We start from the raw sequence: 23,199 nt of genomic DNA, 5'->3' as shown, positions 1-23,199 counted from the left end.
TCGCCCAGCATAGATATCATGAAGGAGCCCTCCTCATATATCAGGGACACCTGTAAGGAAATAGCTAGACTCCCTCTACCAACAACCTTGGGGTATCAACATCAGGCAGAACGTTGGCATCCCTATAAGCATAAGACATCAGGGTGTACACAACAGCCAACTCTCTTCATGAACATTAGGCATACACATTATAGAGCATTGGCAGGTATTAAACCATACACATGAGCCTAATCCTCCCCACTGGTGCATCATCTAATGAAGGCTCCCTAGGCATCTGTTCCCTCCCGGCTCACTCAAGCCAACCTATATGGGGGTGTGCCCTTAGGCCATAAACACACTGACACACTGGGTGCGAAATTCAGCGAAAGCACTGCCTTGCCACACTAACACAAATCCCAAGCCCTACACTAGCTGGCATTCACCTGGTCACCCCAGGCAGGGATTACTAATGTCGTGGCCCAGTTCAGAGGCCTGGCAATCCTGCTAGTACTTCTCCCGGGGGCTCCGGTGTATAATTAGGGCCCACTAGCTCAATTACAATGTCTCCCGGGGGGGGGGGGGGGGGGCCCGACCCTGTGCCCCGTTGCCCTCTTCACTCCCCACACAGTTTAATTAAAGCCCCACTCACCGGGCTACTCCGGGGGTCCTCTTCCCCTGCAGGGCTCTTTTCCGTGAAGGGGGGCAGGCACCGGCAATGTGCCTCGATGCCCCCTCCTCTCTCTCACAATGACAGCCGGGCCCCACCTTTCTCACGGGGGCCCAGGACTCCACTGTGCCGGTGTGCGGGGCTCTCCTCACTGGCTGGGAGCCCCGCAGGAATACAGACTTCCTCCGGCCGGCTCCTGTGCGTGATGGCAGGGCTCCTCCACCACACGGAGCCCTGCAGGCGACGCGCTGCTCTCGTGGTGCCCTGCTTTGCTTGGGGAGGCGGGGCTGGCACCGACAGTGTGCCCCGGCCCCGCCTATCCTCCCGGCCCCACACTCAGGGCATAGACCGGCAGGGTAGGCTCCTGCTCCGGTCAATCTCAATCGGGGCTCCCCTCTCGCGATCACGGGGCCCCGCAACGACTCTTCACCCGGGTCCCCCTCCTACCTCACGGGGACCCGTGGCTTGAATTCAGCTTCTCCGGGCCTTCCCGGCCAACCACCAATCCCTGCGCGGCCTTCAGAGGTCACGGCCGCGCAGGCCAATCCGTGCGCGGCGGGGGCGGGCCGATGACGCAGCCTGGCCCCCTCGTCACGTGTTACGGGCCGGAACGGCTTCAGGGCCTAGCGCGGCCCTCTCTCTGCTTCGGCGGCCCCCTCCTGGCATCGGGGGCTGCCGCAACGTTGCACACCCCAGCAAGGGGGGGGGAATCTCCTCAAGACAGCGCCGGACTGCGGCGGTGATTTTCGGCGCTGCCACACAGCGCGAGGACAGGACAAGGGGTAGGCTCCCTTTCTTGTTATAAAGTCCCCTCACAGTCTCCTCAGCACCCGGGCTGCGACGGTGATCTCCGGCTGCGACAAGGGGTAGGCTCCCTTTTTAATTAATTATTTATATCGGCCAAAGCGCGCCTCCACAACAGCGCTATTCACAGGCTGCCAGTCTCCTCAGAAAGCAGCGAAAACGGCGCTATTCACAGCGCACTGCTCCTCCCTCTGCCCACAACCTCAGCTCCTTCCTCAGACTACGCAGAGGGGGCAGGAATCTAGCACTTCCTCAGCGCTTCGCAGTTATAGCGCTTGTCAGATAGGCTTTACAGCACTAGGGGGCCACAACAGTCCCAGGGCCCAGCGCTTTCACAGGGCCTCACAGCACCTCAGCCAGCAGCATTTCTTTTGGGGGCACGATCTTCCCCATGGTGCTTCAAAGGGGCAGACAGTCCCACAGCAGTTCCTCAGGGGCACACTCCTCACCTCCTGGGCGCTTCTTCACACAGCGCTAGCGTGATACCCGGTCAAACAGCGTCAGTGACCTGGATAGGGGCCCTCCCTTGTCAGGGGCCCATGGGGACAGCAGAGGGGGGGTTCTAGGGGTGCAGGGCCCAGCTCACAGGTCCATGTGGCGGTAGCACCTCACAGCAGGTCCCCTCTCTTCTTTGTCCCAGCGCTGACTGACTCTCTGGTGACACTTCTCCCTATTTATACCCTCCTCCCAGGCAGTGCCAGGACCTTCTAGAATGTTGGCACATCTAGCCTAAACTGGTTCTAGGGGAGGGGGTGAGCACCCTGGGTGCCAGGCTTTCCCTCCAAAACTAGGGGTAGCTGGGTAATATTATCTAGTCCGCTGACCTATGTCAGTCCAGTGGCAAAACCCAGGGCCATGGCATCCATTTTAAATACAATACATTTCAATCAGGTGCAGTTTTAAAATGGGGGATTTTACAAGTGCTCACATTATTTCATGTAATTACATTTTTCAAAAGGGGTCTCACACCACTCATGGCCTATACAGGTTTAATCCCATGGGGGAGACAATCTAGATAAGGGGGTCAAAAGCGAAAAATTTGGGTGGAAAAGGCCAAGTCCAACACAACTCCCCCCCAGCCAAAAGCCAGGGTAGACATATCAATGCCTTGATGGGCTTCCCTGCTTGGGGCGGAAAAAGGTGGACGCAGGCCTGCAACTACAGGAGCACCTGCAGTCTCTCCTCCACTCTGGAACCCAATGGTTCTCTTTCGCAACCCTCCATTCACCAACAAAACCACCCCACTGGTGTTCCCTAGTGGGATGTTTCTCCTTCCTAGAGTGGGAGGCTCTAGCCTCAGGCTTGTAATTCTCTTGGACCACTCTTCTCTCTCCAAATTGCCACTGGTCCACCCACCTGGGGTCTACACCCTCAGACTGACCAGCCCTTAGGGGCGAGGCTCTCCTCCCCCTACTTCTCCTCCTAGGGTTCCTCCATCTCCTACGCCTGGGGACACCCTCACACAACTCTCTCCCCAACCTGGAGTCGAAACCCACAGGCTGAACTGGTGACAGGGGCGAGTCCTCCCTCTCCCTGCACCCCCTCCCAGAGTTCCGCACCCTCCTACCCAGAGAAGTACCCCTGGGAGGCACTTCCGGGGGGACTCTGGTTACAGAGGTCCCTCCCACCAGGGCAGGCAACCCCTGTCCCTGGCCACCCAACCCAGGATCTGCGCCCTGTGGCTGAGCTGGTGACAGAGAAGAGACCTTCCTCCCTCTGCACCCCCTCCCAGAGTTCCGCACCCTCCCACTGGGAGTAGTACCCCTGGGAGTCAAATTGGTAGGGACCTGAATTACAGGTACCCCACCCTCCAGGTCAGACAACCCCTTAACCTGGAACCCCAGTCCAGGATCTAAACCCTGTGACTGGTCAGACCCCCGAACCACTGGAGCTCCGATTATTGATGCTCCGGGTCCTCCTGACATGAGGGGATCCCTTCCTCTGGATGACGCATCGGGACAGCCTAGTCTCCCAACCGGGGGTTCTCTTAAAGAACACTCCAGGCCCGGTGACCACAGCTGGGGCATCTCGGGACACCTCCCCGTCTCACTCCCTTCAGGATCACTCCCCTCAGCCTTCCCAGACGCTCTGGCACTTACCCAGAGGTCTGCCTCCCGTGCAAGTTCCCTGGGGTCTGAGAACCCACACCGCACCAGATGGTGACGCAGTCTTGGGAAACAACTCCTCAGCATGTGCTCCCGGATAACGGCATGGCACAGCCCTTCCCAATCCTCCACTGCTCTCCTCACCACCCAATCCTCCAGTACAATCCAACACTCCTCCTCGAACTCTCCCCAGGACTGATGGAACAGCTTTCCCCTGCCCCTAAACACTAACCCGTCCTCCTCTTCCGGGGAATCAGGCACAGTCTCTTGGGCTTTGGGAGTGGGACTCCTTGCACTGGACCTACACTCGCTGCCACCACTGGATCCCACCCTTTTCGGTGAATCCAGACTCCTAAAACCACTCTCAGGGGACAACCTACCCACCTGAGCGGATCTCTCTCTGGCGAAGGCCCTCTCCGCCTCCGCCATCCTCTCCTGGGCTAGGACTTTTTCAGTCTCTAGTCGCTGCTCTTCTACCCTCAGCTGCGCTAAGCCCTCGGCATGCCTGAGCTTTGCCAGCGCCAGATGATACTCCCTTACTTCTCTCCTATCTACCCATTCTTCTGGGGACAGGGAAAGGGATGGGGCAGTGCCCCCGGGACTGGACCCAGTGCGAGACTCCCTATCTTCGGTGTCCTCCACAGCTACTGGCGTCTCTGCCCTGCTAGACTCTTCCTCCTCCTCATCGGAGCAATTACCTCCCAGGGTTCTGGATGGGGAGCCCTCTCTCTGGTCTCTAACCCACTGACCCTTCAAAACTTCGGGGGGGTAGTCAGACAAGTCCCCATCAATCTCTAAGGGCTCTCCCCTCTTGAGGGCCTCATAGAGAAACAAATTCCTCCTAATGTTCCCTACTGGGGGTATCCCTCTCTCCAGGAGGAAGTCTATCACCTCCTGTTCGGTGTACTCCATCAGTTCCACTTCCTGGTAAATCAACCCCATCGTGGCGAGGTACACCCGGGACACACCCTCCCAGTGGAACAAGGGGACAATTCAGAATACTCTTCAGGAGGAAGCAATCAAAAAACAATATTCAGCCAAACAGCAATAATCCCCACAACAAGGCTCGGATTACATCCAAAGCTCTATTTGTAGTGTAACCCGTGGCCGCTGTGGTACTGCGCAAACACAAGTCCTATCCCACCGCTTTGCCACCAAATGTTGGAAATGGGGGTTGCCCAAGTCTCAAAGGGGGTAGCATGGCATCAAGCGGGCAGGCCAAACTTCGAGGACATGTGAAGCATTCACGCAGTACCCACAGACGACACACCAATCACACTACAAAAGAGTCACGACACCACCTTTGGTTGGAAAAGAATAATTTAGTGTTATCTCCAACCTGCAAGGTAAAAAGGAAAAATACACTGGTAATCACAACAAGGCGCCAACTGGCGCCAGAGCCAAATACATCATGGGGAATTATTTACATGGGACAAAAGGGATGAGTCCATAAGTCCATGCTGCAAGGAAAAAGGATGGTTAAATAAACATTAGCCCTGGAGCCAATCTGGCGGGGCCAACTCAGGCTCTCATCCTACAGGGAAGGCTGTAATTGCAAAAGTTCTACATTAGCATAGTTAATCATCATGCACATTAGCACCAACCCAACCCCTGTTAGGGAAAGAAAACATTAGGGCATCACGGCATAACATGGGCAGGGACACCTGCAATAAATCAGCCTATCTGACCCCTCCATCTGGTACATAAACAAGGGCCTGGAATAACATCAGGCCAACCCATTGACCAACTTAGGCGGAACATACATCGCCCAGCATAGATATCATGAAGGAGCCCTCCTCATATATCAGGAACACCTGTAAGGAAATAGCTAGACTCCCTCTACCAACAACCTTGGGGTATCAACATCAGGCAGAACGTTGGCATCCCTATAAGCATAAGACATCAGGGTGTACACAACAGCCAACTCTCTTCATGAACATTAGGCATACACATTATAGAGCATTGGCAGGTATTAAACCATACACATGAGCCTAATCCTCCCCACTGGTGCATCATCTAATGAAGGCTCCCTAGGCATCTGTTCCCTCCCGGCTCACTCAAGCCAACCTATATGGGGGTGTGCCCTTAGGCCATAAACACACTGACACACTGGGTGCGAAATTCAGCGAAAGCACTGCCTTGCCACACTAACACAAATCCCAAGCCCTACACTAGCTGGCATTCACCTGGTCACCCCAGGCAGGGATTACTAATGTCGTGGCCCAGTTCAGAGGCCTGGCAATCCTGCTAGTACTTCTCCCGGGGGCTCCGGTGTATAATTAGGGCCCACTAGCTCAATTACAATGTCTCCCGGGGGGGGGGGGGGGAGCACCGACCCTGTGCCCCGTTGCCCTCTTCACTCCCCACACAGTTTAATTAAAGCCCCACTCACCGGGCTACTCCGGGGTCCTCTTCCCCTGCAGGGCTCTTTTCCGTGAAGGGGGGCAGGCACCGGCAATGTGCCTCGATGCCCCCTCCTCTCTCTCACAATGACAGCCGGGCCCCACCTTTCTCACGGGGGCCCAGGACTCCACTGTGCCGGTGTGCGGGGCTCTCCTCACTGGCTGGGAGCCCCGCAGGAATACAGACTTCCTCCGGCCGGCTCCTGTGCGTGATGGCAGGGCTCCTCCACCACACGGAGCCCTGCAGGCGACGCACTGCTCTCGTGGTGCCCTGCTTTGCTTGGGGAGGCGGGGCTGGCACCGACAGTGTGCCCCGGCCCCGCCTATCCTCCCGGCCCCACACTCAGGGCATAGACCGGCAGGGTAGGCTCCTGCTCCGGTCAATCTCAATCGGGGCTCCCCTCTCGCGATCACGGGGCCCCGCAACAACTCTTCACCCGGGTCCCCCTCCTACCTCACGGGGACCCGGGGCTTGAATTCAGCTTCTCCGGGCCTTCCCGGCCAACCACCAATCCCTGCGCGGCCTTCAGAGGTCACGGCCGCGCAGGCCAATCCGTGCGCGGCGGGGGCGGGCCGATGACGCAGCCTGGCCCCCTCGTCACGTGTTACGGGCCGGAACGGCTTCAGGGCCTAGCGCGGCCCTCTCTCTGCTTCGGCGGCCCCCTCCTGGCATCGGGGGCTGCCGCAACGTTGCACACCCCAGCAAGGGGGGGGGAATCTCCTCAAGACAGCGCCGGACTGCGGCGGTGATTTTCGGCGCTGCCACACAGCGCGAGGACAGGACAAGGGGTAGGCTCCCTTTCTTGTTATAAAGTCCCCTCACAGTCTCCTCAGCACCCGGGCTGCGACGGTGATCTCCGGCTGCGACAAGGGGTAGGCTCCCTTTTTAATTAATTATTTATATCGGCCAAAGCGCGCCTCCACAACAGCGCTATTCACAGGCTGCCAGTCTCCTCAGAAAGCAGCGAAAACGGCGCTATTCACAGCGCACTGCTCCTCCCTCTGCCCACAACCTCAGCTCCTTCCTCAGACTACGCAGAGGGGGCAGGAATCTAGCACTTCCTCAGCGCTTCGCAGTTATAGCGCTTGTCAGATAGGCTTTACAGCACTAGGGGGCCACAACAGTCCCAGGGCCCAGCGCTTTCACAGGGCCTCACAGCACCTCAGCCAGCAGTATTTCTTTTGGGGGCACGATCTTCCCCATGGTGCTTCAAAGGGGCAGACAGTCCCACAGCAGTTCCTCAGGGGCACACTCCTCACCTCCTGGGCGCTTCTTCACACAGCGCTAGCGTGATACCCGGTCAAACAGCGTCAGTGACCTGGATAGGGGCCCTCCCTTGTCAGGGGCCCATGGGGACAGCAGAGGGGGGGGGGTTCTAGGGGTGCAGGGCCCAGCTCACAGGTCCATGTGGCGGTAGCACCTCACAGCAGGTCCCCTCTCTTCTTTGTCCCAGCGCTGACTGACTCTCTGGTGACACTTCTCCCTATTTATACCCTCCTCCCAGGCAGTGCCAGGACCTTCTAGAATGTTGGCACATCTAGCCTAAACTGGTTCTAGGGGAGGGGGTGAGCACCCTGGGTGCCAGGCTTTCCCTCCAAAACTAGGGGTAGCTGGGTAATATTATCTAGTCCGCTGACCTATGTCAGTCCAGTGGCAAAACCCAGGGCCATGGCATCCATTTTAAATACAATACATTTCAATCAGGTGCAGTTTTATAATGGGGGATTTTACAAGTGCTCACATTATTTCATGTAATTACATTTTTCAAAAGGGGTCTCACACCACTCATGGCCTATACAGGTTTAATCCCATGGGGGAGACAATCTAGATAAGGGGGTCAAAAGCGAAAAATTTGGGTGGAAAAGGCCAAGTCCAACAAAAGGCATTGTCTTTTACAATGCCACTAGCTCAAACTCTCAAATGCGAGACCTATTGCACTGCAAATGCGTGTTCTGACTAATGACAAGAGCTGCATTAATTAGGCTGCTAACAATATGCAGATGTTTCCTGCATGCAGCAAATGCAAGGCAGGAAGCTAGTACTGTGCATGCTTCTGCTTCCTGTGGCATCCCAAATCAAAGGTCAGTGCCAACTGTTTTTATAAAAACGTGGATACAACTTATGTTCTTGCACTAATTCGCAAAAACTAGTTTACCGTCACGTGCTGAAAAATCCAAGAGCGAGCATTGCTAGTAAGTTACTCAAAAAGTAACACATCATTCACCAACGGTGCACAAATGTTATATCCCTCCACCTGATGGATAAAAAAGAAACATGATGTCCTGAATTAAGATGGTAGTTTCCTCTCCTTCAATATCTCTCCATTGTTGGGCATGTCAGTATAGCTAATAGAACTGTGCTCTGGGAGCTCCTTTGGTAACCAAGGCTGGGAGCACACAAGGGGCCATATGTATGAACACATTTTCCCATAGACACAGAATGGGTAAAACCCTTTGCTACATCTGGCCCAAGGTCTTTGTATGCAACCTTTGCGAAAGGTACGTTTCCACATTCACGATGAAATCCAGAAATCTTCAGCAATTTTTGTTACCTATATCCTCATTTAACACTAACAAAATGACTTTTTAGGACAAACAAAATTCAGAAATCTGTCACTGCTCTCCTCTTGTGCACTATCCTTGTCTGTAGAAATGTTTGAGAAAGGTAAGTGCGCAGAGAAAAATTCTGCAAATATTTTACCGATGGGCCGAGTTTTTAGAACAACGGTTATATGTCCTTACTAGGTGTGATTAACGGGGTGTAAGTCTGAAACTTCTCAACAACCACAGCAGCATACCCAACTAAAACAATAGCACAACAAACAAGTGAAGCATTGGAGGAGAGACGCAATAAGGAATTCATGTTTTCACAAGGGCAGACATTTTAAGAGGATGTCAGTGGAAGGGTGGACATTATTCCCAAAAATAAACAACATGCTTGAAACCCTTTATATGGCTGGGTTTTCAGTGGAATGGCATGGTGGGCTAGAAAAACGATGGATTTTGGCCCAGATCTATGTACTAGGATGAATGTTTTACATTGTTCTGCCTTCTGTCCATCAATTGTTCTTTTTGCATTTGTCACCCTGAGTGAGACGGGTATGCCCAGACATGGCTCCTGTTCGCTCCATGCCACTGGAGTCATGCTAGCCTGGCTGATGAGGGGTGATACCCCCAAAACTGGTCCCAGGATACTGGTTTACGGTCCAGGGAGTACCTGGCCTGGCAGTTCGGGCTGGACTGTTACCACGGGGAGCAGGGTCAAGACCGATTTGCTTATGCCTGGGTTTAAACTGGAATGGCATGGTGGGCAAAAAATGATGGATTTAGGCCCATATCTGTGAAACTCGGGGTGAATGTTTGACATTGATCAGCATTCCGTACATGAAGTGTTCTTTTAGCATACTTCAGATCTAACCATGCATTGAGGTATCTGTTTGTTGTGTAAAAGGACTTTAAGAAACCCTCTCAACAAACGGATAGATGTGTTAATTTCAGGCCTTAGGAATTGTTACGTTTTGTAACATAAAAAGATGGTTTCCAAATTGACAAAGTTGACCATAACACTAGTATGAAATGAACACAGCCCTCTAATACATTAATAGAGGCTGATAATTGGTTTGCTTTGGATTTGACCATCTTTTTATGTCACAAAATATCGCAAACTGTTATGTAAGTTCCATCTTCACTGGGGACACTATGCACCTTAATTCTGAATAAATGTTAAGAATTTTGTATATATCATTTGAATTTACAAGCATCTCGCAGTATATAGTCTTATATCTCTCTCTGACATCCACCTACCCTTGTTTATTGCCACTGTGCTTTTTTGATTATTATTGTTTATTAATTACATGTGTCCACAGGAACCACTGTTTCTGTTTATATAAGGCACTTGTGAAATATTTCAGAAAGAAATCTTCACACTTTTATTAGCAACAGGATTCCGCTTTGCAGTGGCAAGAAGTTATTGATACCCAGCAACATTCGTTATCAGTTTCTTTTAATTAACCTTCAGCTCTGGAGTCATGCTAGCCTGGCTGATGAGGGGTGATACCCCAAAACTGGTCCCAGGATACTGGTTTACGGTCCAGCGAGTACCTGGCCTGGCAGTTCGGGCTGGACTGTTACCATGGGGAGCAGGGTCAAGACCGATTTGCTTATGCCTGGGTTTAAACTGGAATGGCATGGTGGGCAAAAAATGATGGATTTAGGCCCATATCTGTGAAACTCGTGGGTGAATGTTTGACATTGATCAGCATTCGTACATGAAGTGTTCTTTTAGCATACTTCAGATCTAACCATGCATTGAGGTATCTGTTTGTTGTGTAAAAGGACTTTAAGAAACCCTCTCAACAAACGGATAGATGTGTTAATTTCAGGCCTTAGGAATTGTTACGTTTTGTAACATAAAAAGATGGTTTCCAAATTGACAAAGTTGACCATAACACTAGTATGAAATGAACACAGCCCTCTAATACATTAATAGAGGCTGATAATTGGTTTGCTTTGGATTTGACCATCTTCTTATGTCACAAAATATCGCAAACTGTTATGTAAGTTCCATCTTCACTGGGGACACTATGCACCTTAATTCTGAATAAATGTTAAGAATTTTGTATATAACATTTGAATTTACAAGCATCTCGCAGTATATAGTCTTATATCTCTCTCTGACATCCACCTACCCTTGTTTATTGCCACTGTGCTTTTTTGATTATTATTGTTTATTAATTACATGTGTCCACAGGAACCACTGTTTCAGTTTATATAAGGCACTTGTGAAATATTTCAGAAAGAAATCTTCACACTTTTATTAGCAACAGGATTCCGCTTTGCAGTGGCAAGAAGTTATTGATACCCAGCAACATTCGTTATCAGTTTCTTTTAATTAACCTTCAGCTCTGGAGTCATGCTAGCCTGGCTGATGAGGGGTGATACCCCAAAACTGGTCCCAGGATACTGGTTTACGGTCCAGGGAGTACCTGGCCTGGCAGTTCGGGCTGGACTGTTACCATGGGGAGCAGGGTCAAGACCGATTTGCTTATGCCTGGGTTTAAACTGGAATGGCATGGTGGGCAAAAAATGATGGATTTAGGCCCATATCTGTGAAACTCGGGGTGAATGTTTGACATTGATCAGCATTCGTACATGAAGTGTTCTTTTAGCATACTTCAGATCTAACCATGCATTGAGGTATCTGTTTGTTGTGTAAAAGGACTTTAAGAAACCCTCTCAACAAACGGATAGATGTGTTAATTTCAGGCCTTAGGAATTGTTACGTTTTGTAACATAAAAAGATGGTTTCCAAATTGACAAAGTTGACCATAACACTAGTATGAAATGAACACAGCCCTCTAATACATTAATAGAGGCTGATAATTGGTTTGCTTTGGATTTGACCATCTTCTTATGTCACAAAATATCGCAAACTGTTATGTAAGTTCCATCTTCACTGGGGACACTATGCACCTTAATTCTGAATAAATGTTAAGATTTTTGTATATAACATTTGAATTTACAAGCATCTCGCAGTATATAGTCTTATATCTCTCTCTGACATCCACCTACCCTTGTTTATTGCCACTGTGCTTTTTTGATTATTATTGTTTATTAATTACATGTGTCCACAGGAACCACTGTTTCTGTTTATATAAGGCACTTGTGAAATATTTCAGAAAGAAATCTTCACACTTTTATTAGCAACAGGATTCCGCTTTGCAGTGGCAAGAAGTTATTGATACCCAGCAACATTTGTTATCAGTTTCTTTTAATTAACCTTCAGCTCTTCTGAACTCCTTGCCAATAGTCAGTGGTCACGCAACCTGACTTTAAACATGAGACTAGCTTTAGGAGAAGTGGAGAAGTGTGGCTCAAAGGTTAGAGCGGCAGACCCTGATGCAGAAGTCTGGCATGGGACCAGGGTTCAATTCCCACCTCAGCGGGTCTTGGGCTCAATTTCCTCAGACCTGATAATTCTCACCTCGGTGCCTATTCTAATCATGAGTCCCACTCTGCAACTCTGGGCAATAGCTTGCTTAATCTCCACAACAGCCCCAACAACGCTAGGATGCCTGGCTTCACCTTGGGGGTGCCCAGGAGTGGGCACTTCACAGGGAAAGGCCAGGAAGGGTTCCTCAGCGGTATTTGTACAAGCGCCGAGATGCCTCCGGGTAGTCGTGCGCTATACAAGTGCGTAATTATCATTATTAATTTTTATTTAGGAGTGCGGGGCACCACAAAAACTCCCAGGAAGCTACTCCCATGTATATCTGCAGAAAAACTTTGCATGGGTGAAGGAAAAAATAAATCAGGAAACTTCTTGAAGTGAAAACCACACAACTAACAGCTTCCTATCGAAAAAGCGTCAGTGAATCTTGTGAAGCTTCCATCTTGATACGAGGTGATTCCAGTTAAAAGGTCTGCGGGTGGATCACCTATCCACGACGACAGGTATCTTTCTGTACATAATTAATTGGAATTACTGAGTACTTTGCAGCTGTGGCTCTGTCTACCTATCCCAGAACAGTGCTTAGTTTGTTTTTTTAAAAACCCGTGTAGGGGCCCAAAGTATTTCCTTGGAGCCAAATGCCAGGGCAGCCCAATGCCACACTTTCTTGATATCATGGCTGCCATGTCTTGATTCCAGCAGCCTACACTTTATGTCTCTTTAGCTCACCTTTGCAGGTTATTTTTGAACCCCAATTTCTCCCTTTTGAACAGTTTTGCTATCATTCTCTTCTTCTTTATCCACCTTCTGCATAGTAGCCAACTGTCCCGTTTTTGCAGGGACAGTCCGGTAAAGTTGGAGACTGCCCCGGGTAATATTGTTGCAGAAACTGTTCCTCTTTATTACACACAGGTACGCAAACAAGAACTTTCTATCTGCTGCAGCCCTGTGCTGCAAAATGCCACAGGATTTTTTTTCAAATGTTGGCAACTATGCTTCTGCATTTCTTTCTCTTGTTTCAGTTAAAGTCTGATGATGAAAAATAACTGCAAATCCCCCAAAAATAAACACCTGCACAAATTAAGCACTAGCCACAGGGTCCTCACACCACAAACCCACTTGCTACACAATGAAGGTATTGCTGTTGCTGGCACATTGAATCCCAACTCCATCCTTGAATGCAAGATTTAGGGAGCAGTGTGTACGTTGTCGACCAGGGTTCTCCAACGAGTAGCTCTCCTGCGTGTAGCACAGCTTAATACATTAGAAGCTGTTGCTTAGTTTAATTCACTTGTATAGCAAACTCAAAAAGCATGTATTTGAGATGAAAATTTGTGTATTTTCAGAACTTATGAGCTGATGTTGGGGGAAACGTATTACTAGTATTAACTTGGTGCCAGGAGCATTGCAGCTTCTGCTGTTATGTATTACCTATGTACAGGCAATCCACATTGACAAAGCATTTTCTACATTATTGCTGGGAACCGTGCCTGATGTGCTGATGTGATCACAGCTAGTAATCTTGTATATGGTGGCCACTAATGTAAGCTTGTATGATGTGGTCAGTATTGAAACTCTAATATTATTAGTAGCTCGGGATAGTTTTCATTGAGCATAAGTAACTCTTACTGTAGAAAGGTTTGGAGACCCCTCTTGTAGACCATTACTCATTGGTTCACTCATGGATGTGGCTTACCTGCAGAATGATGACCGGTAGCGTGGACTGGTAAAACTCCTCGTGGTCCAACTCTGGTTCCTCATCCCTGAACCAATCATTAAATTCCACCTCTAGAGCTTTTTGCATCCATTCAACCATGTCAGCCTGTTGACCAAAATGTAAAAGAAGGGCTATAGAAGCATGAAAAAAATACAGAAACAGGAGTGCTCCTGGAAAGTAACAATCAAACCCCTTCCGTACCTCCAAAGTGTCTCTCATTCAACAACTGTCTGTCCAGCTTAAAGCTACTGACCACAGCTCGGCAGGAAGCTGTTGAAAATACCCCTACCTTCTTACACCCAACCCTATAAATATGCTTTTCTGGATAATTTATGTAACCATCTTAAGTGCCTTTGAGTGATTTGCACACAGTATGTGCTCCTTGGGGTATATTCTCCTGAGGAAGGTCACATTTCATCTCTTAGTATCTATCTCAGACACTTGAGTACCAGGCGCCGTGCTCTTCTAAGCGCCTCCAGTGCACTGTTCTGTATCTAGGTTTTGAGAGAGGAAGGGATATGGGGTTTCCTGAGCACTTCCAGAATCTGCAGCCCTCACCCTCTGTATGGAGAAAGGGATTTTTATCTTCGTGTTTTACAAACATTGAGCAGCACAATATCCTGGCGAGTGCCTGGCAAGACATGACAATTCAACAAAAATAGAGAGAGCGATGACAAAGGCAGGAGGGAGCTATAAAGAGGAGAGACAGACTGACAGACACAAGTGAGAGACAGAGTGTGTGTGCATTGCACAGGTCACATGCGGCAGTGCGAGCAATGACAGGTTTGGGAGGGCTTTCTTTAGCATTGTCAATATTCACAATTATTCCTGTATCATTCACTGTGTATAGTATCGTAGAGTGCTGCAATGCCTGTATTGGTAACCTTAAGTCTGATTTTCCTGTAAACAATGTTTGGATATTTTAAGGCTGGAAAGAGACAAACACATTCCTGTGTATCTGCTTGAGACTTGATCTTCCTGGAGGAGAACGAGGACCTGAAAGAGAAGGTAGTGTCTTGCACAGTAAGTACCGGTGCAACAACTCAGCAGAACAAGGCACAAACAGCAAAAAGAACTAAACACGGATGTATGGAACAAACAGTTTTATTGTCTCCCCCTGTGGCGAAGTAAAGTTTAAAGCAACAGTGGAGTAAACTATGCAGAAGTCCATCACGGAGCCCCTAATAAGAGAAATGCTTTCATGGGGTAGCCATCTTTTCCGTGTGTTTGGCAATGTTGTTGATCATGGCTGGGGCCATTTTGAAAAATATAGCGTACCTAAGCGATAGGTGGATTTGAAGTAGGCTCTACAGTTTGGGACCACCAGCATCAGATGCAATTATGGAAGGCAGAGAGAAGAGGACAAGCTGGGTGAAATGGGAAAGAAGAGTTAGAATTGCTCTAAATGGAAAAGGCACAAGACCCAAGGAAGGAATGAGTAACGGCTCAAACTGTGACAGGGAAAGGGCGGTTTTGGGGATAAGCAACGGGTGAAGGTGGTTAGGGATAAGCAACGGGAAAAGGGTAGTTGGGAGTGGGCAGATGGGTAGGAAGCAAAGTGGAAAAGCAATAGAGAGAGGGTGGGTGGGAAGTACGCAATGGGGAGAGGGTGAGTGGGGGAAATAAGCAACGGGGAGAGGGTGGGGGAGGTAAGCGACGGGGAGAGGGTGGGTGGGAAATGCAGATGGGGCTAAGCAAAGAGCAGAGGGCTTTAAGCGATGGAGAGGGGGCATGTGGGGGGCTAGGTGACGAGGTGGGGGGCGGGCGGATAGGGGTGCTAGGCGATGAGGAGGGGGCGTGTGGGTGGGCGGTGCTAGGTAACGAGGGGGGGGGTGGGTGGGAGGGTGTAGGCTCTAAGTATGGGGAGGGTGGGGGGCTAGGCGACAAGTAGGGGGCTCTAGGTGACAAGGAGGGGGTGGGTGGGGGGCTAGGTGATGAGACGGGTGGATGGGTTTTGGGGCTAGGCGACGAAGAGGGGGCGGTTGAGTGTATGGGCTAGGCGACAAGGAGGGTGTCATGTTGCGGCGTCTTGCCGTTCCCGGGTGGCCGCTGAACGCATACAGGAGACCGAGATCCTCACTTCCGGGCGGAAGTCGAGTCCCGGTCTAGTCTTCTGTGAACCGCCTTCCTCCACCGAAGCGCTTCCGGGGGAGACGCTCAAACGCCTTTCCCGCCGGCTCTGCGCTTCGGATTCTTCCCTGATTCCTGGTTATGCCTGGTACCTGTCGGAGCCCTAACACCAGGGAGACTGCGGACACCTTCACCTTCGTTCTGGTATATCCGGATAAGCAGAACCCTACCGTGCAGGACCGCTACCAGTTTCCTGCGTGTGAACGCTGAGGGGGCTTTCTGGTTTCCCGCATTGTGCCCGCAGGAGTGCTTGCAGCCGCAGAACATTAGGCAACGCATGAAGCGCTGTTGTTGGGTCTGTGTCCGCGCAGGAGCGCTATTCTTTGTTCATTTCCGCGCAGGAGCGCTATTCTTTGTTTGTTCATTTCCGCGCAGGAGCGCTATTCTTTGTTTGTTCATTTCCGCACAGGAACGCTACTTTGATTCCATTAGTACAGCGCTGGGGCGCTATTTATGACTTGGTTGTGGCAGCGCAGGAGCACTTGTGGTTGTTTCCTTTAGTAGCGCAGGGACGCTACACTTGCATGACAGTTCAGCACCGGAGCGCTACTTATGCTTTGGCTGTGTTCTTGCAGGAGCGCTTACCTTGGTTTTCCTTCCTTCATCGGAGCACCCATGATTTCCTTGGTTCAGAGGTCTACATGAGCCCTGGTGAGTTTGTGGATAAGGAGATCCTTTCTGTATGTGTTTGGAGGTCTACCCTGGAAGCGGGAGGTGTGGGTCTCTTTCCAATTGGGTCTTTCTTGTCTACCCAGTTGGTACCAAAGATCCTACCCAAGCTCCACTACCACCAGAGCGCCTCTGTTCCTTTTCTGGCTCCCTTCCCTGGTTCCATCTCATCCCTGCTGGGTGCCACTCTCCGCACGGGTCAGGTGGGTAGAGGGGCGGTGGCTCTTGTCGTCTCGGTGGAATCGCTTCACAAGCAAAGGTAAGTTTTGTGGGGCACCCGACCGAGGGGGCGGGTGGGTGTATGGGCTAGGCGACAAGGAGGGGGCGGGTGGGTGGTGGGGCTAGGCGACAAGGAGGGGACGGGTGGGTGGGGTGGCTAGGCGACAAGGAGGGGGCGGGTGGATTGGGAGGGCTAGGTGACCAGGAGGGGGTGGGTGGGCTGGCTAGGCGACCAGGAGGGGGCGGGTAGGTGGGACGGCTAGGCAACCAGGAGGATAGGGGATACAGACCAGGAGGGGGCGAGTGGGTAGGAGGGCTAGGCGATGAGGAGGGGCAAAGTAACGTGGAGGGGGCGGGTGAGTGAGGGTTAAGCAACGAGGAGAAGGCAGTGGGGGGGGCTAAGTGATGAGGAGGGGGCGGGTGGGGGGGCCAAGCGACGAGAAGAGGGTGGGTGTGTTGTGGGGCTAAGCGACGAGGAGGGGCGGGTGGGTTGAGGGCGCCTTCACCTTCGTTCCGGTATATCCGGATAAGCAGAAACCTACCGTGCAGGACCGCTACCAGTTTCCTGCGTGTGAACGCTGAGGGGGCTTTCTAGTTTCCCGCATTGTGCCTGCAGGAGCGCTTGCAGCCGCAGAACATTAGGCAACGCATGAAGCGATGTTGTTGAGTCTGTGTCCGCGCAGGAGCGCTATTCTTTGTTTGTTCATTTCCGCGCAGGAGCGCTATTCTCTGTTTGTTCATTTCCGCGCAGGAGCGCTACTTTAATTCCATTAGTACAGCGCTGGGGCGCTATTTATGACTTGGTTGTGGCAGCGCAGGAGCACTTGTGGTTGTTTCCTTTAGTAGCGCAGGGGCGGTACACTTTCATGACAGTTCAGCACCGGAGCGCTACTAATGCTTTGTCTGTGTTCGCGCAGGAGCGCTTACCTTGGTTTTCCTTCCTTCATCGGAGCACCCATGATTTCCTTGGTTCAGAGGTCTACATGAGCCCTGTTGAGTTTGTGGATAAGGAGATCCTTTCTGTATGTGTTTGGAGGTCTACCCTGGAAGCGGGAGGTGTGGGTCTCTTTCCAATTGGGTATTTCTTGTCTCCCCAGTTGGTACCAAAGATCCTACCCAAGCTCCACTACCACCAGAGCCTCTCTGTTCCTTTTCTGGCTCCCTTCCCTGGTTCCATCTCATCCCTGCTGGGTGCCACTCTCCGCACGGGTCAGGTGGGTACAGGGGCGGTGGCTCTTGTCGTCTCTGCGGAATCGCTTCACAAGCAAAGGTAAGTTTTGTGGAGCACCCGACCGAGGGGGCGGGTGGGTGTATGGGCTAGGCGACAAGGAGGGGGTGGGTGGGTGGTGGGGCTAGGCGACAAGGAGGGGGCGGGTGGGTGGGGTGGCTAGGCGACAAGGAGGGGGCGGGTGGATTGGGAGGGCTAGGTGACCAGGAGGGGGTGGGGGGGCTAGGCAACCAGGAGGGGGCGGGTAGGTGGGACGGATAGGCGACCAGGAGGATAGGGGCTACAGACCAGGAGGGGGCGAGTGGGTAGGGGGGCTAGGCGATGAGGAGGGGGCGAAGCAACGTGGAGGGGCGAGTGAGTGAGGGTTAAGCAACGAGGAGAAGGCAGTGGGGGGGCTAAGTGACGAGGAGGGGGCGGGTGGGGGGGCCAAGCGACGAGAAGAGGGCGGGTGTGTTTGGGGGCTAAGCGACGAGGAGGGGCGGGTGGGTAGGGGGCTAAGCGACGAGGAGGGGGTGGGTGGTTGGGGGTTAAGCGATGAGGAGTAGGGGCTAAACGACAAAGAGGTGGTCTGTGGGGAAACTAAGCGATGAGGAGAGGGTGCTAAGCGATGAGGAGGGGCGGGTGGGGGGCTAAGCGATGAGGGGGGCTAAGCGAGGAGGAGTGGGCGGGTGGGTAGGGTGTCTAAGCGATGAGGAGGGGGTGGGTGGGTGGGATAGGCTAAGCTACTAAGAGGGGGAGAGTAGGTGGGGGACTAAGCGACGAGGAGGGGGCTCTAACTGATGAGGAAGGTGCAGGTGGGGGATCTCTAAGTGACGAGGAGGGGATTGTCAGGGGGCTATAAGCGACAAGGAGGGGAGGGCGAGGTTTCTCTTAGCGAACAGGAGTGGGTGGGCTGGAGGGGGCTCTCTAAGCTACAAGGTGGTTGGCTCTAAGCAAAGAGGATGGGGCGGGAGGGTGTATGGGCTCTAAGAGACGAGGAGGGGGGCGGGCGGGTGTAGGGGCTTTAAGCGAAGAGGACGGGGCGGGTGGGTGTAGGGGCTCTAAGCGACGAGGAGGAGGCTCTAACTGATGAGGATGCTCTAAGCAATGGGAAGGGGGTGGGTGGGTGAGGGCTCTAAGAGACGAGGAGGGGGCAGGCGGTGGGGCCTCTAAGCAGTGAGGGGGGACAGGTGGGTGTGGGCACTAAGCGACTAGGAAGGGGCCGGAGGGTGGGGGCTCTAAGCGACGAGGAAGGGGCGGGAGGGTGGGGGCTCTAAGCGACGAGGAAGGGGCGGGAGGGTGGGGGCTCTAAGCGACAAGAAGGGGGCAGGTGGATGGGGGCTCTAAGCGACGAAGAGGGGGCGGGTGGGTGGGGGCTCTAAATGTCGAAGAGGGCGTGGGCAGGTGGGGGCTCTTAGCGAGGAGGAGGGGCGGTGGGTGGGGGCTCTTAACAAAGAGGAGGGGCAGGCAGGTGGGGGCGCTAAGCAACGAGGAGTGGGCAGGCGGGGGCTCTAAGCGACGAGGAGTGGGCGGTGGGGGGTATGTGACAAGGGGATGGTGGGGGGTATGTGACAAGGGGAGGGTGGGGGTATGTGACAATGGAAGAGTGGGAGGGTGAGGGTATGTGATAAGGGGAGGGTGGGGGATGTGACAAGGGGAGGGTGGGAGGGTGGGGGGTATGTGACAAGGGAAGGGTGGGAGGGTGGGGGGTTATTTGACAAGGGAACGGGGTATGTGACAAGAGGGTGGGTGGGGGTTGTGACAAGGGGAGGGTGGGGGTTGTGACAAGGGGAGGGTGGGGGTGGGGGTTGTGACAAGGGGAGGGTGAGAGGGTGGGAGTATGTGACAATGTGACAAGGGGAGGATGGGGGTATGTGACAAGGGGAGAATGGGAGGGGGTTGGGGTATGTGACAATGGGAGGGTGGGGGTTGTGACTAGGGGAGGGTGGGGGTATGTGACAGGGGGTGGGGGAGGGGGTATGTAACAGGTGTGGGTGGGAGAGGAGTGCATGTGACAGGGGGAGGGTGGGAGGGAGGAGTGTATGTGACAGGGGGAGGATGGGAACGGGTGTATGTGACAGGGGGAGGGGCGGTGTATGTGACAGGAGGAGGGTGGGAGGGGGAGTGTATGTGACGGGGATGGTGGGAGGGAGTTTATGTGACATGGGGAGGGAGGGAGTTTATGTGACGGGGGAGGGAGGGAGTGTATGTGACGGGGAGGGTGGGAGGGAGGGAGTGTATGTGGTGGGGAGGGTGGGGTTGTATGTGACAGAGGGAGCATCTGGGTTGTATTTGACAGGAGAGGGTGGGGGTGTATGTGACAGGGGAAGGTGGGAGTGTATGTGACGGGGAGAGTGGGGGTGTTTATGACAGGGAGAGGGTGGGGTGTATGTGACAGATGGAGGGTGGGAGGGTCAGGTTTATGTGACAGGGAGGGTGGGGGTGTATGTGACAGTGGGAGTGTGGGAGTGTATGTGACATGGGGAGGGTGGGAGTATATGTGATAGGGGGAGGGAGGGGGAGTGGGGTGTATGTGACGGGGAGGCTGGGGAAGTATGTGACAGGGGAAGGGTGAGGCTGTATGTGACAGGGCAAGGGTGGTAGGGTAGCGATGTATGTGACTGGGGGAGGGTGGGGAGAGTGGGGATGTATGTGACAGGGGGAAGGTGGGAGGGTGGGGATGTATGTGGGTGGGAGGGAGGAGTGCATGTGACAGGAGGATGGTGGGAGGGGGGAGTGTATGTGACAGGGGGAGGATGGGAACGGGTGTATGTGACAGGGGGAGGGGCGGTGTATGTGACAGGAGGAGGGTGGGAGGGGGAGTGTATGTGACGGGGAGGGTGGGAGGGAGTTTATGTGACATGGGGAGGGAGGGAGTTTATGTGACGGGGAGGGAGGGAGTGTATGTGACGGGGAGGGTGGGAGGGCGGGAGTGTATGTGATGGGAAGGGTGGGGTTGTATGTGACAGAGGGAGCATCTGGGTTGTATTTGACAGGAGAGGGTGGGGGTGTATGTGACAGGGGAAGGTGGGAGTGTATGTGACGGGGAGAGTGGGGGTGTTTATGACAGGGAGAGGGTGGGGTGTATGTGACAGATGGAGGGTGGGAGGGTCAGGTTTATGTGACAGGGAGGGTGGGGGTGTATGTGACAGTGGGAGGGTGGGAGTGTATGTGACATGGGGAGGGTGGGAGTATATGTGACAGGGGGAGGGAGGGGGAGTGGGGTGTATGTGACGGGGAGGCTGGGGAAGTATGTGACAGGGGAAGGGGGAGGCTGTATGTGACAGGGCAAGGGTGGGGCAAGGGTGGGAGGGTAGCGATGTATGTGACTGGGGGAGGGTGGGGAGGGTGGGGATGTATGTGACAGGGGGAAGGTGGGAGGGTGGGGATGTATGTGGGTGGGAGGGAGTGTATGTGACAGGGGGAGGTTGGGAGGGAGGGAATGTATGTGACAGGGGGAGGCTGTATGTGATAGGGTGAGGGTGGGGATGTATGTGACAGGGGAGGGTGGGGATGTATGTGACAGGGGGTGGGAGGGTGGGGATGTACATGACAGGGGGAGGGTGGGATGGGGATGTATGTGACAGGGGGAGAGTGGGGGGGGGTGGAAGTGGGAGGTTGGGGTGTATGCGACAGGGGGAGGGTGGGAATGTATCTGACAAGGGGAGGGTGGGAGGGTGAGGCTGTATGTAATAGGGCGAGGGTGGGGATGTATGTGACAGGGGAGGGTGGGTATGTTTGTGATGGGGAGGGTCAGGATGTATGTGACGGGGGAGGGTGGGGATGTATGTGACAGGTGGGAGGTGGGAGGGTGGGGATGTATGTGACAGAGGAAGGGTGGGATGGGGGATGTATGTGATGGGGAGAGTGGGGGATGTGTGTGACAAGGAAGGGTGGGCGGTTGGAGATGTTTGTGATGGGGAGGGTGGGGGTATGTGACAGGGGGAGAGTGGGAGGGTGATGGGGTATGTGACAGGTGGGAGGGTGGGTGGTACACGATGGGTGAGGGAGAGTGGGTGGTATGCAACGGGGGAGGGAGGGTGGGTGGTATGGAATGAGGAGAAGGTGGGTGGGTGGGGGTGGTTCACGACAAGGGGAGGGTGGGTGGGTTGTGGTGGTACGGGACAAGTGGAGGGTGAATGGGTGGGGTTGATACGCGATGAGGGGAGCGTGGGTGGGTCTGGTTGGTACACGACAATAGGAGGGTGCGTGGGTGTAATTGGTAAGTGACAAGGGGCGGGAGGGGCACGGAGATCTGTAAGAGACGAGTTGGGATTGGTATGGTAAATGGTAAATTTTTATTGCACAGTTAATTAAAACTCACAATTTAAAAATACACAGCTTTAAAAGAGATATATGTCAAAGTTAAAAATTAAATTTTCAGGAGTTAAAATTATGTGAAGTTAACAGTTTACTTTTTGTTATTGTTCATTTGAGCTACAGACCCAAAATTATGCTCAAAGGCACTGTCTTTCTGTTGCTCAGTTTCCTCGTTTTGTGTTTCCTTGATTCTGAGTTGGGATTGGTATGCGACGAGGGAAGGGTGAGCAGGATTGGTATGAGACGTTGGGATTCATACGCGACAAGGGGAGGGTGGGTGTCTCGGATTGGTACATGACGTGGGGGTGGGTGGGATTGGTACGTGACGACCACACGACGAGGGGAGGGTGGGTAGGTGTACGTGATGGGGGAGGGTGGGTGGGGTATGCAATGGGGTATGCGACGGGGAGAAGGTGGGTGGGGGGTATGCGACAGGGAGAGTGGGTGGCGAAAGCAACGTGGAAAGAGAGATTGAGGTAAGTAACATGGAGAAGGCGTGGGCGTAAGCAATGGAGAGATGGTGGGGGTAGCAACGGAGAGGGTGGGTGGGTGGGGAAGCAATGGGGAGAGTGTGGGTGGAGGAGGCAGCACAAAGAGGCAGGTGGGAGAAAGCAGCGGGGAGAAGGCGGGTGGAGGAAAGCAGCAAGGAGAAGGCAGGTGGATGGAAGCAGCTGGGAGAGGGTGGGTGCAGTAACCAGCGGTGAGGGGGCATCAGGGAGAGGGTGGCTGAGAAGAAATCAATTGGGAGAGGGCAGGTGGAGGAAACAATACGAAGAGGGTGGGCAGGGGAAGCAATGGGGAGAGTAGGTAGGGGGAAGCAATGGGAGAGCTTAGGTAGGGGGAAACAATGAAAGAGGGTGAAGCAAAGGGGGAGGGTGGCTAGGGGGAAGCATCAGGGAGAGGGAAGAAACAAGTGGAAGGTAGGTGGAGGGATTGTTCAGTCTAGCATATGTTCCCTTATCTCTTAAAAAGAATGTTATGGCCTACTCAGGAAAGGAGCACAGTTTACATGTATATGTGTGGTCAGTGA

At 53.0% G+C, this 23,199-nt stretch overlaps 1 protein-coding gene across 1 annotated transcript in view; it reads right to left on the bottom strand.

The window, feature by feature from the left end:
- Window positions 1-23,199, bottom strand: part of LOC144797756 (exocyst complex component 3-like protein) — a 199,864-nt gene that overhangs the window by 74,828 nt on the left and 101,837 nt on the right. The window contains exon 6 of the mRNA XM_078668517.1: window positions 13,604-13,729. Within this exon, the coding sequence (XP_078524643.1) occupies window positions 13,604-13,729 (126 nt within the window). The remainder of the gene's footprint in view (window positions 1-13,603; window positions 13,730-23,199) is intronic.

Source organism: Lissotriton helveticus, chromosome 12, assembly GCF_964261635.1.
Source record: "Lissotriton helveticus chromosome 12, aLisHel1.1, whole genome shotgun sequence".
Lineage (NCBI taxonomy): Eukaryota > Metazoa > Chordata > Amphibia > Caudata > Salamandridae > Lissotriton > Lissotriton helveticus.
This window is presented reverse-complemented; position numbering and strand designations above follow the sequence as displayed.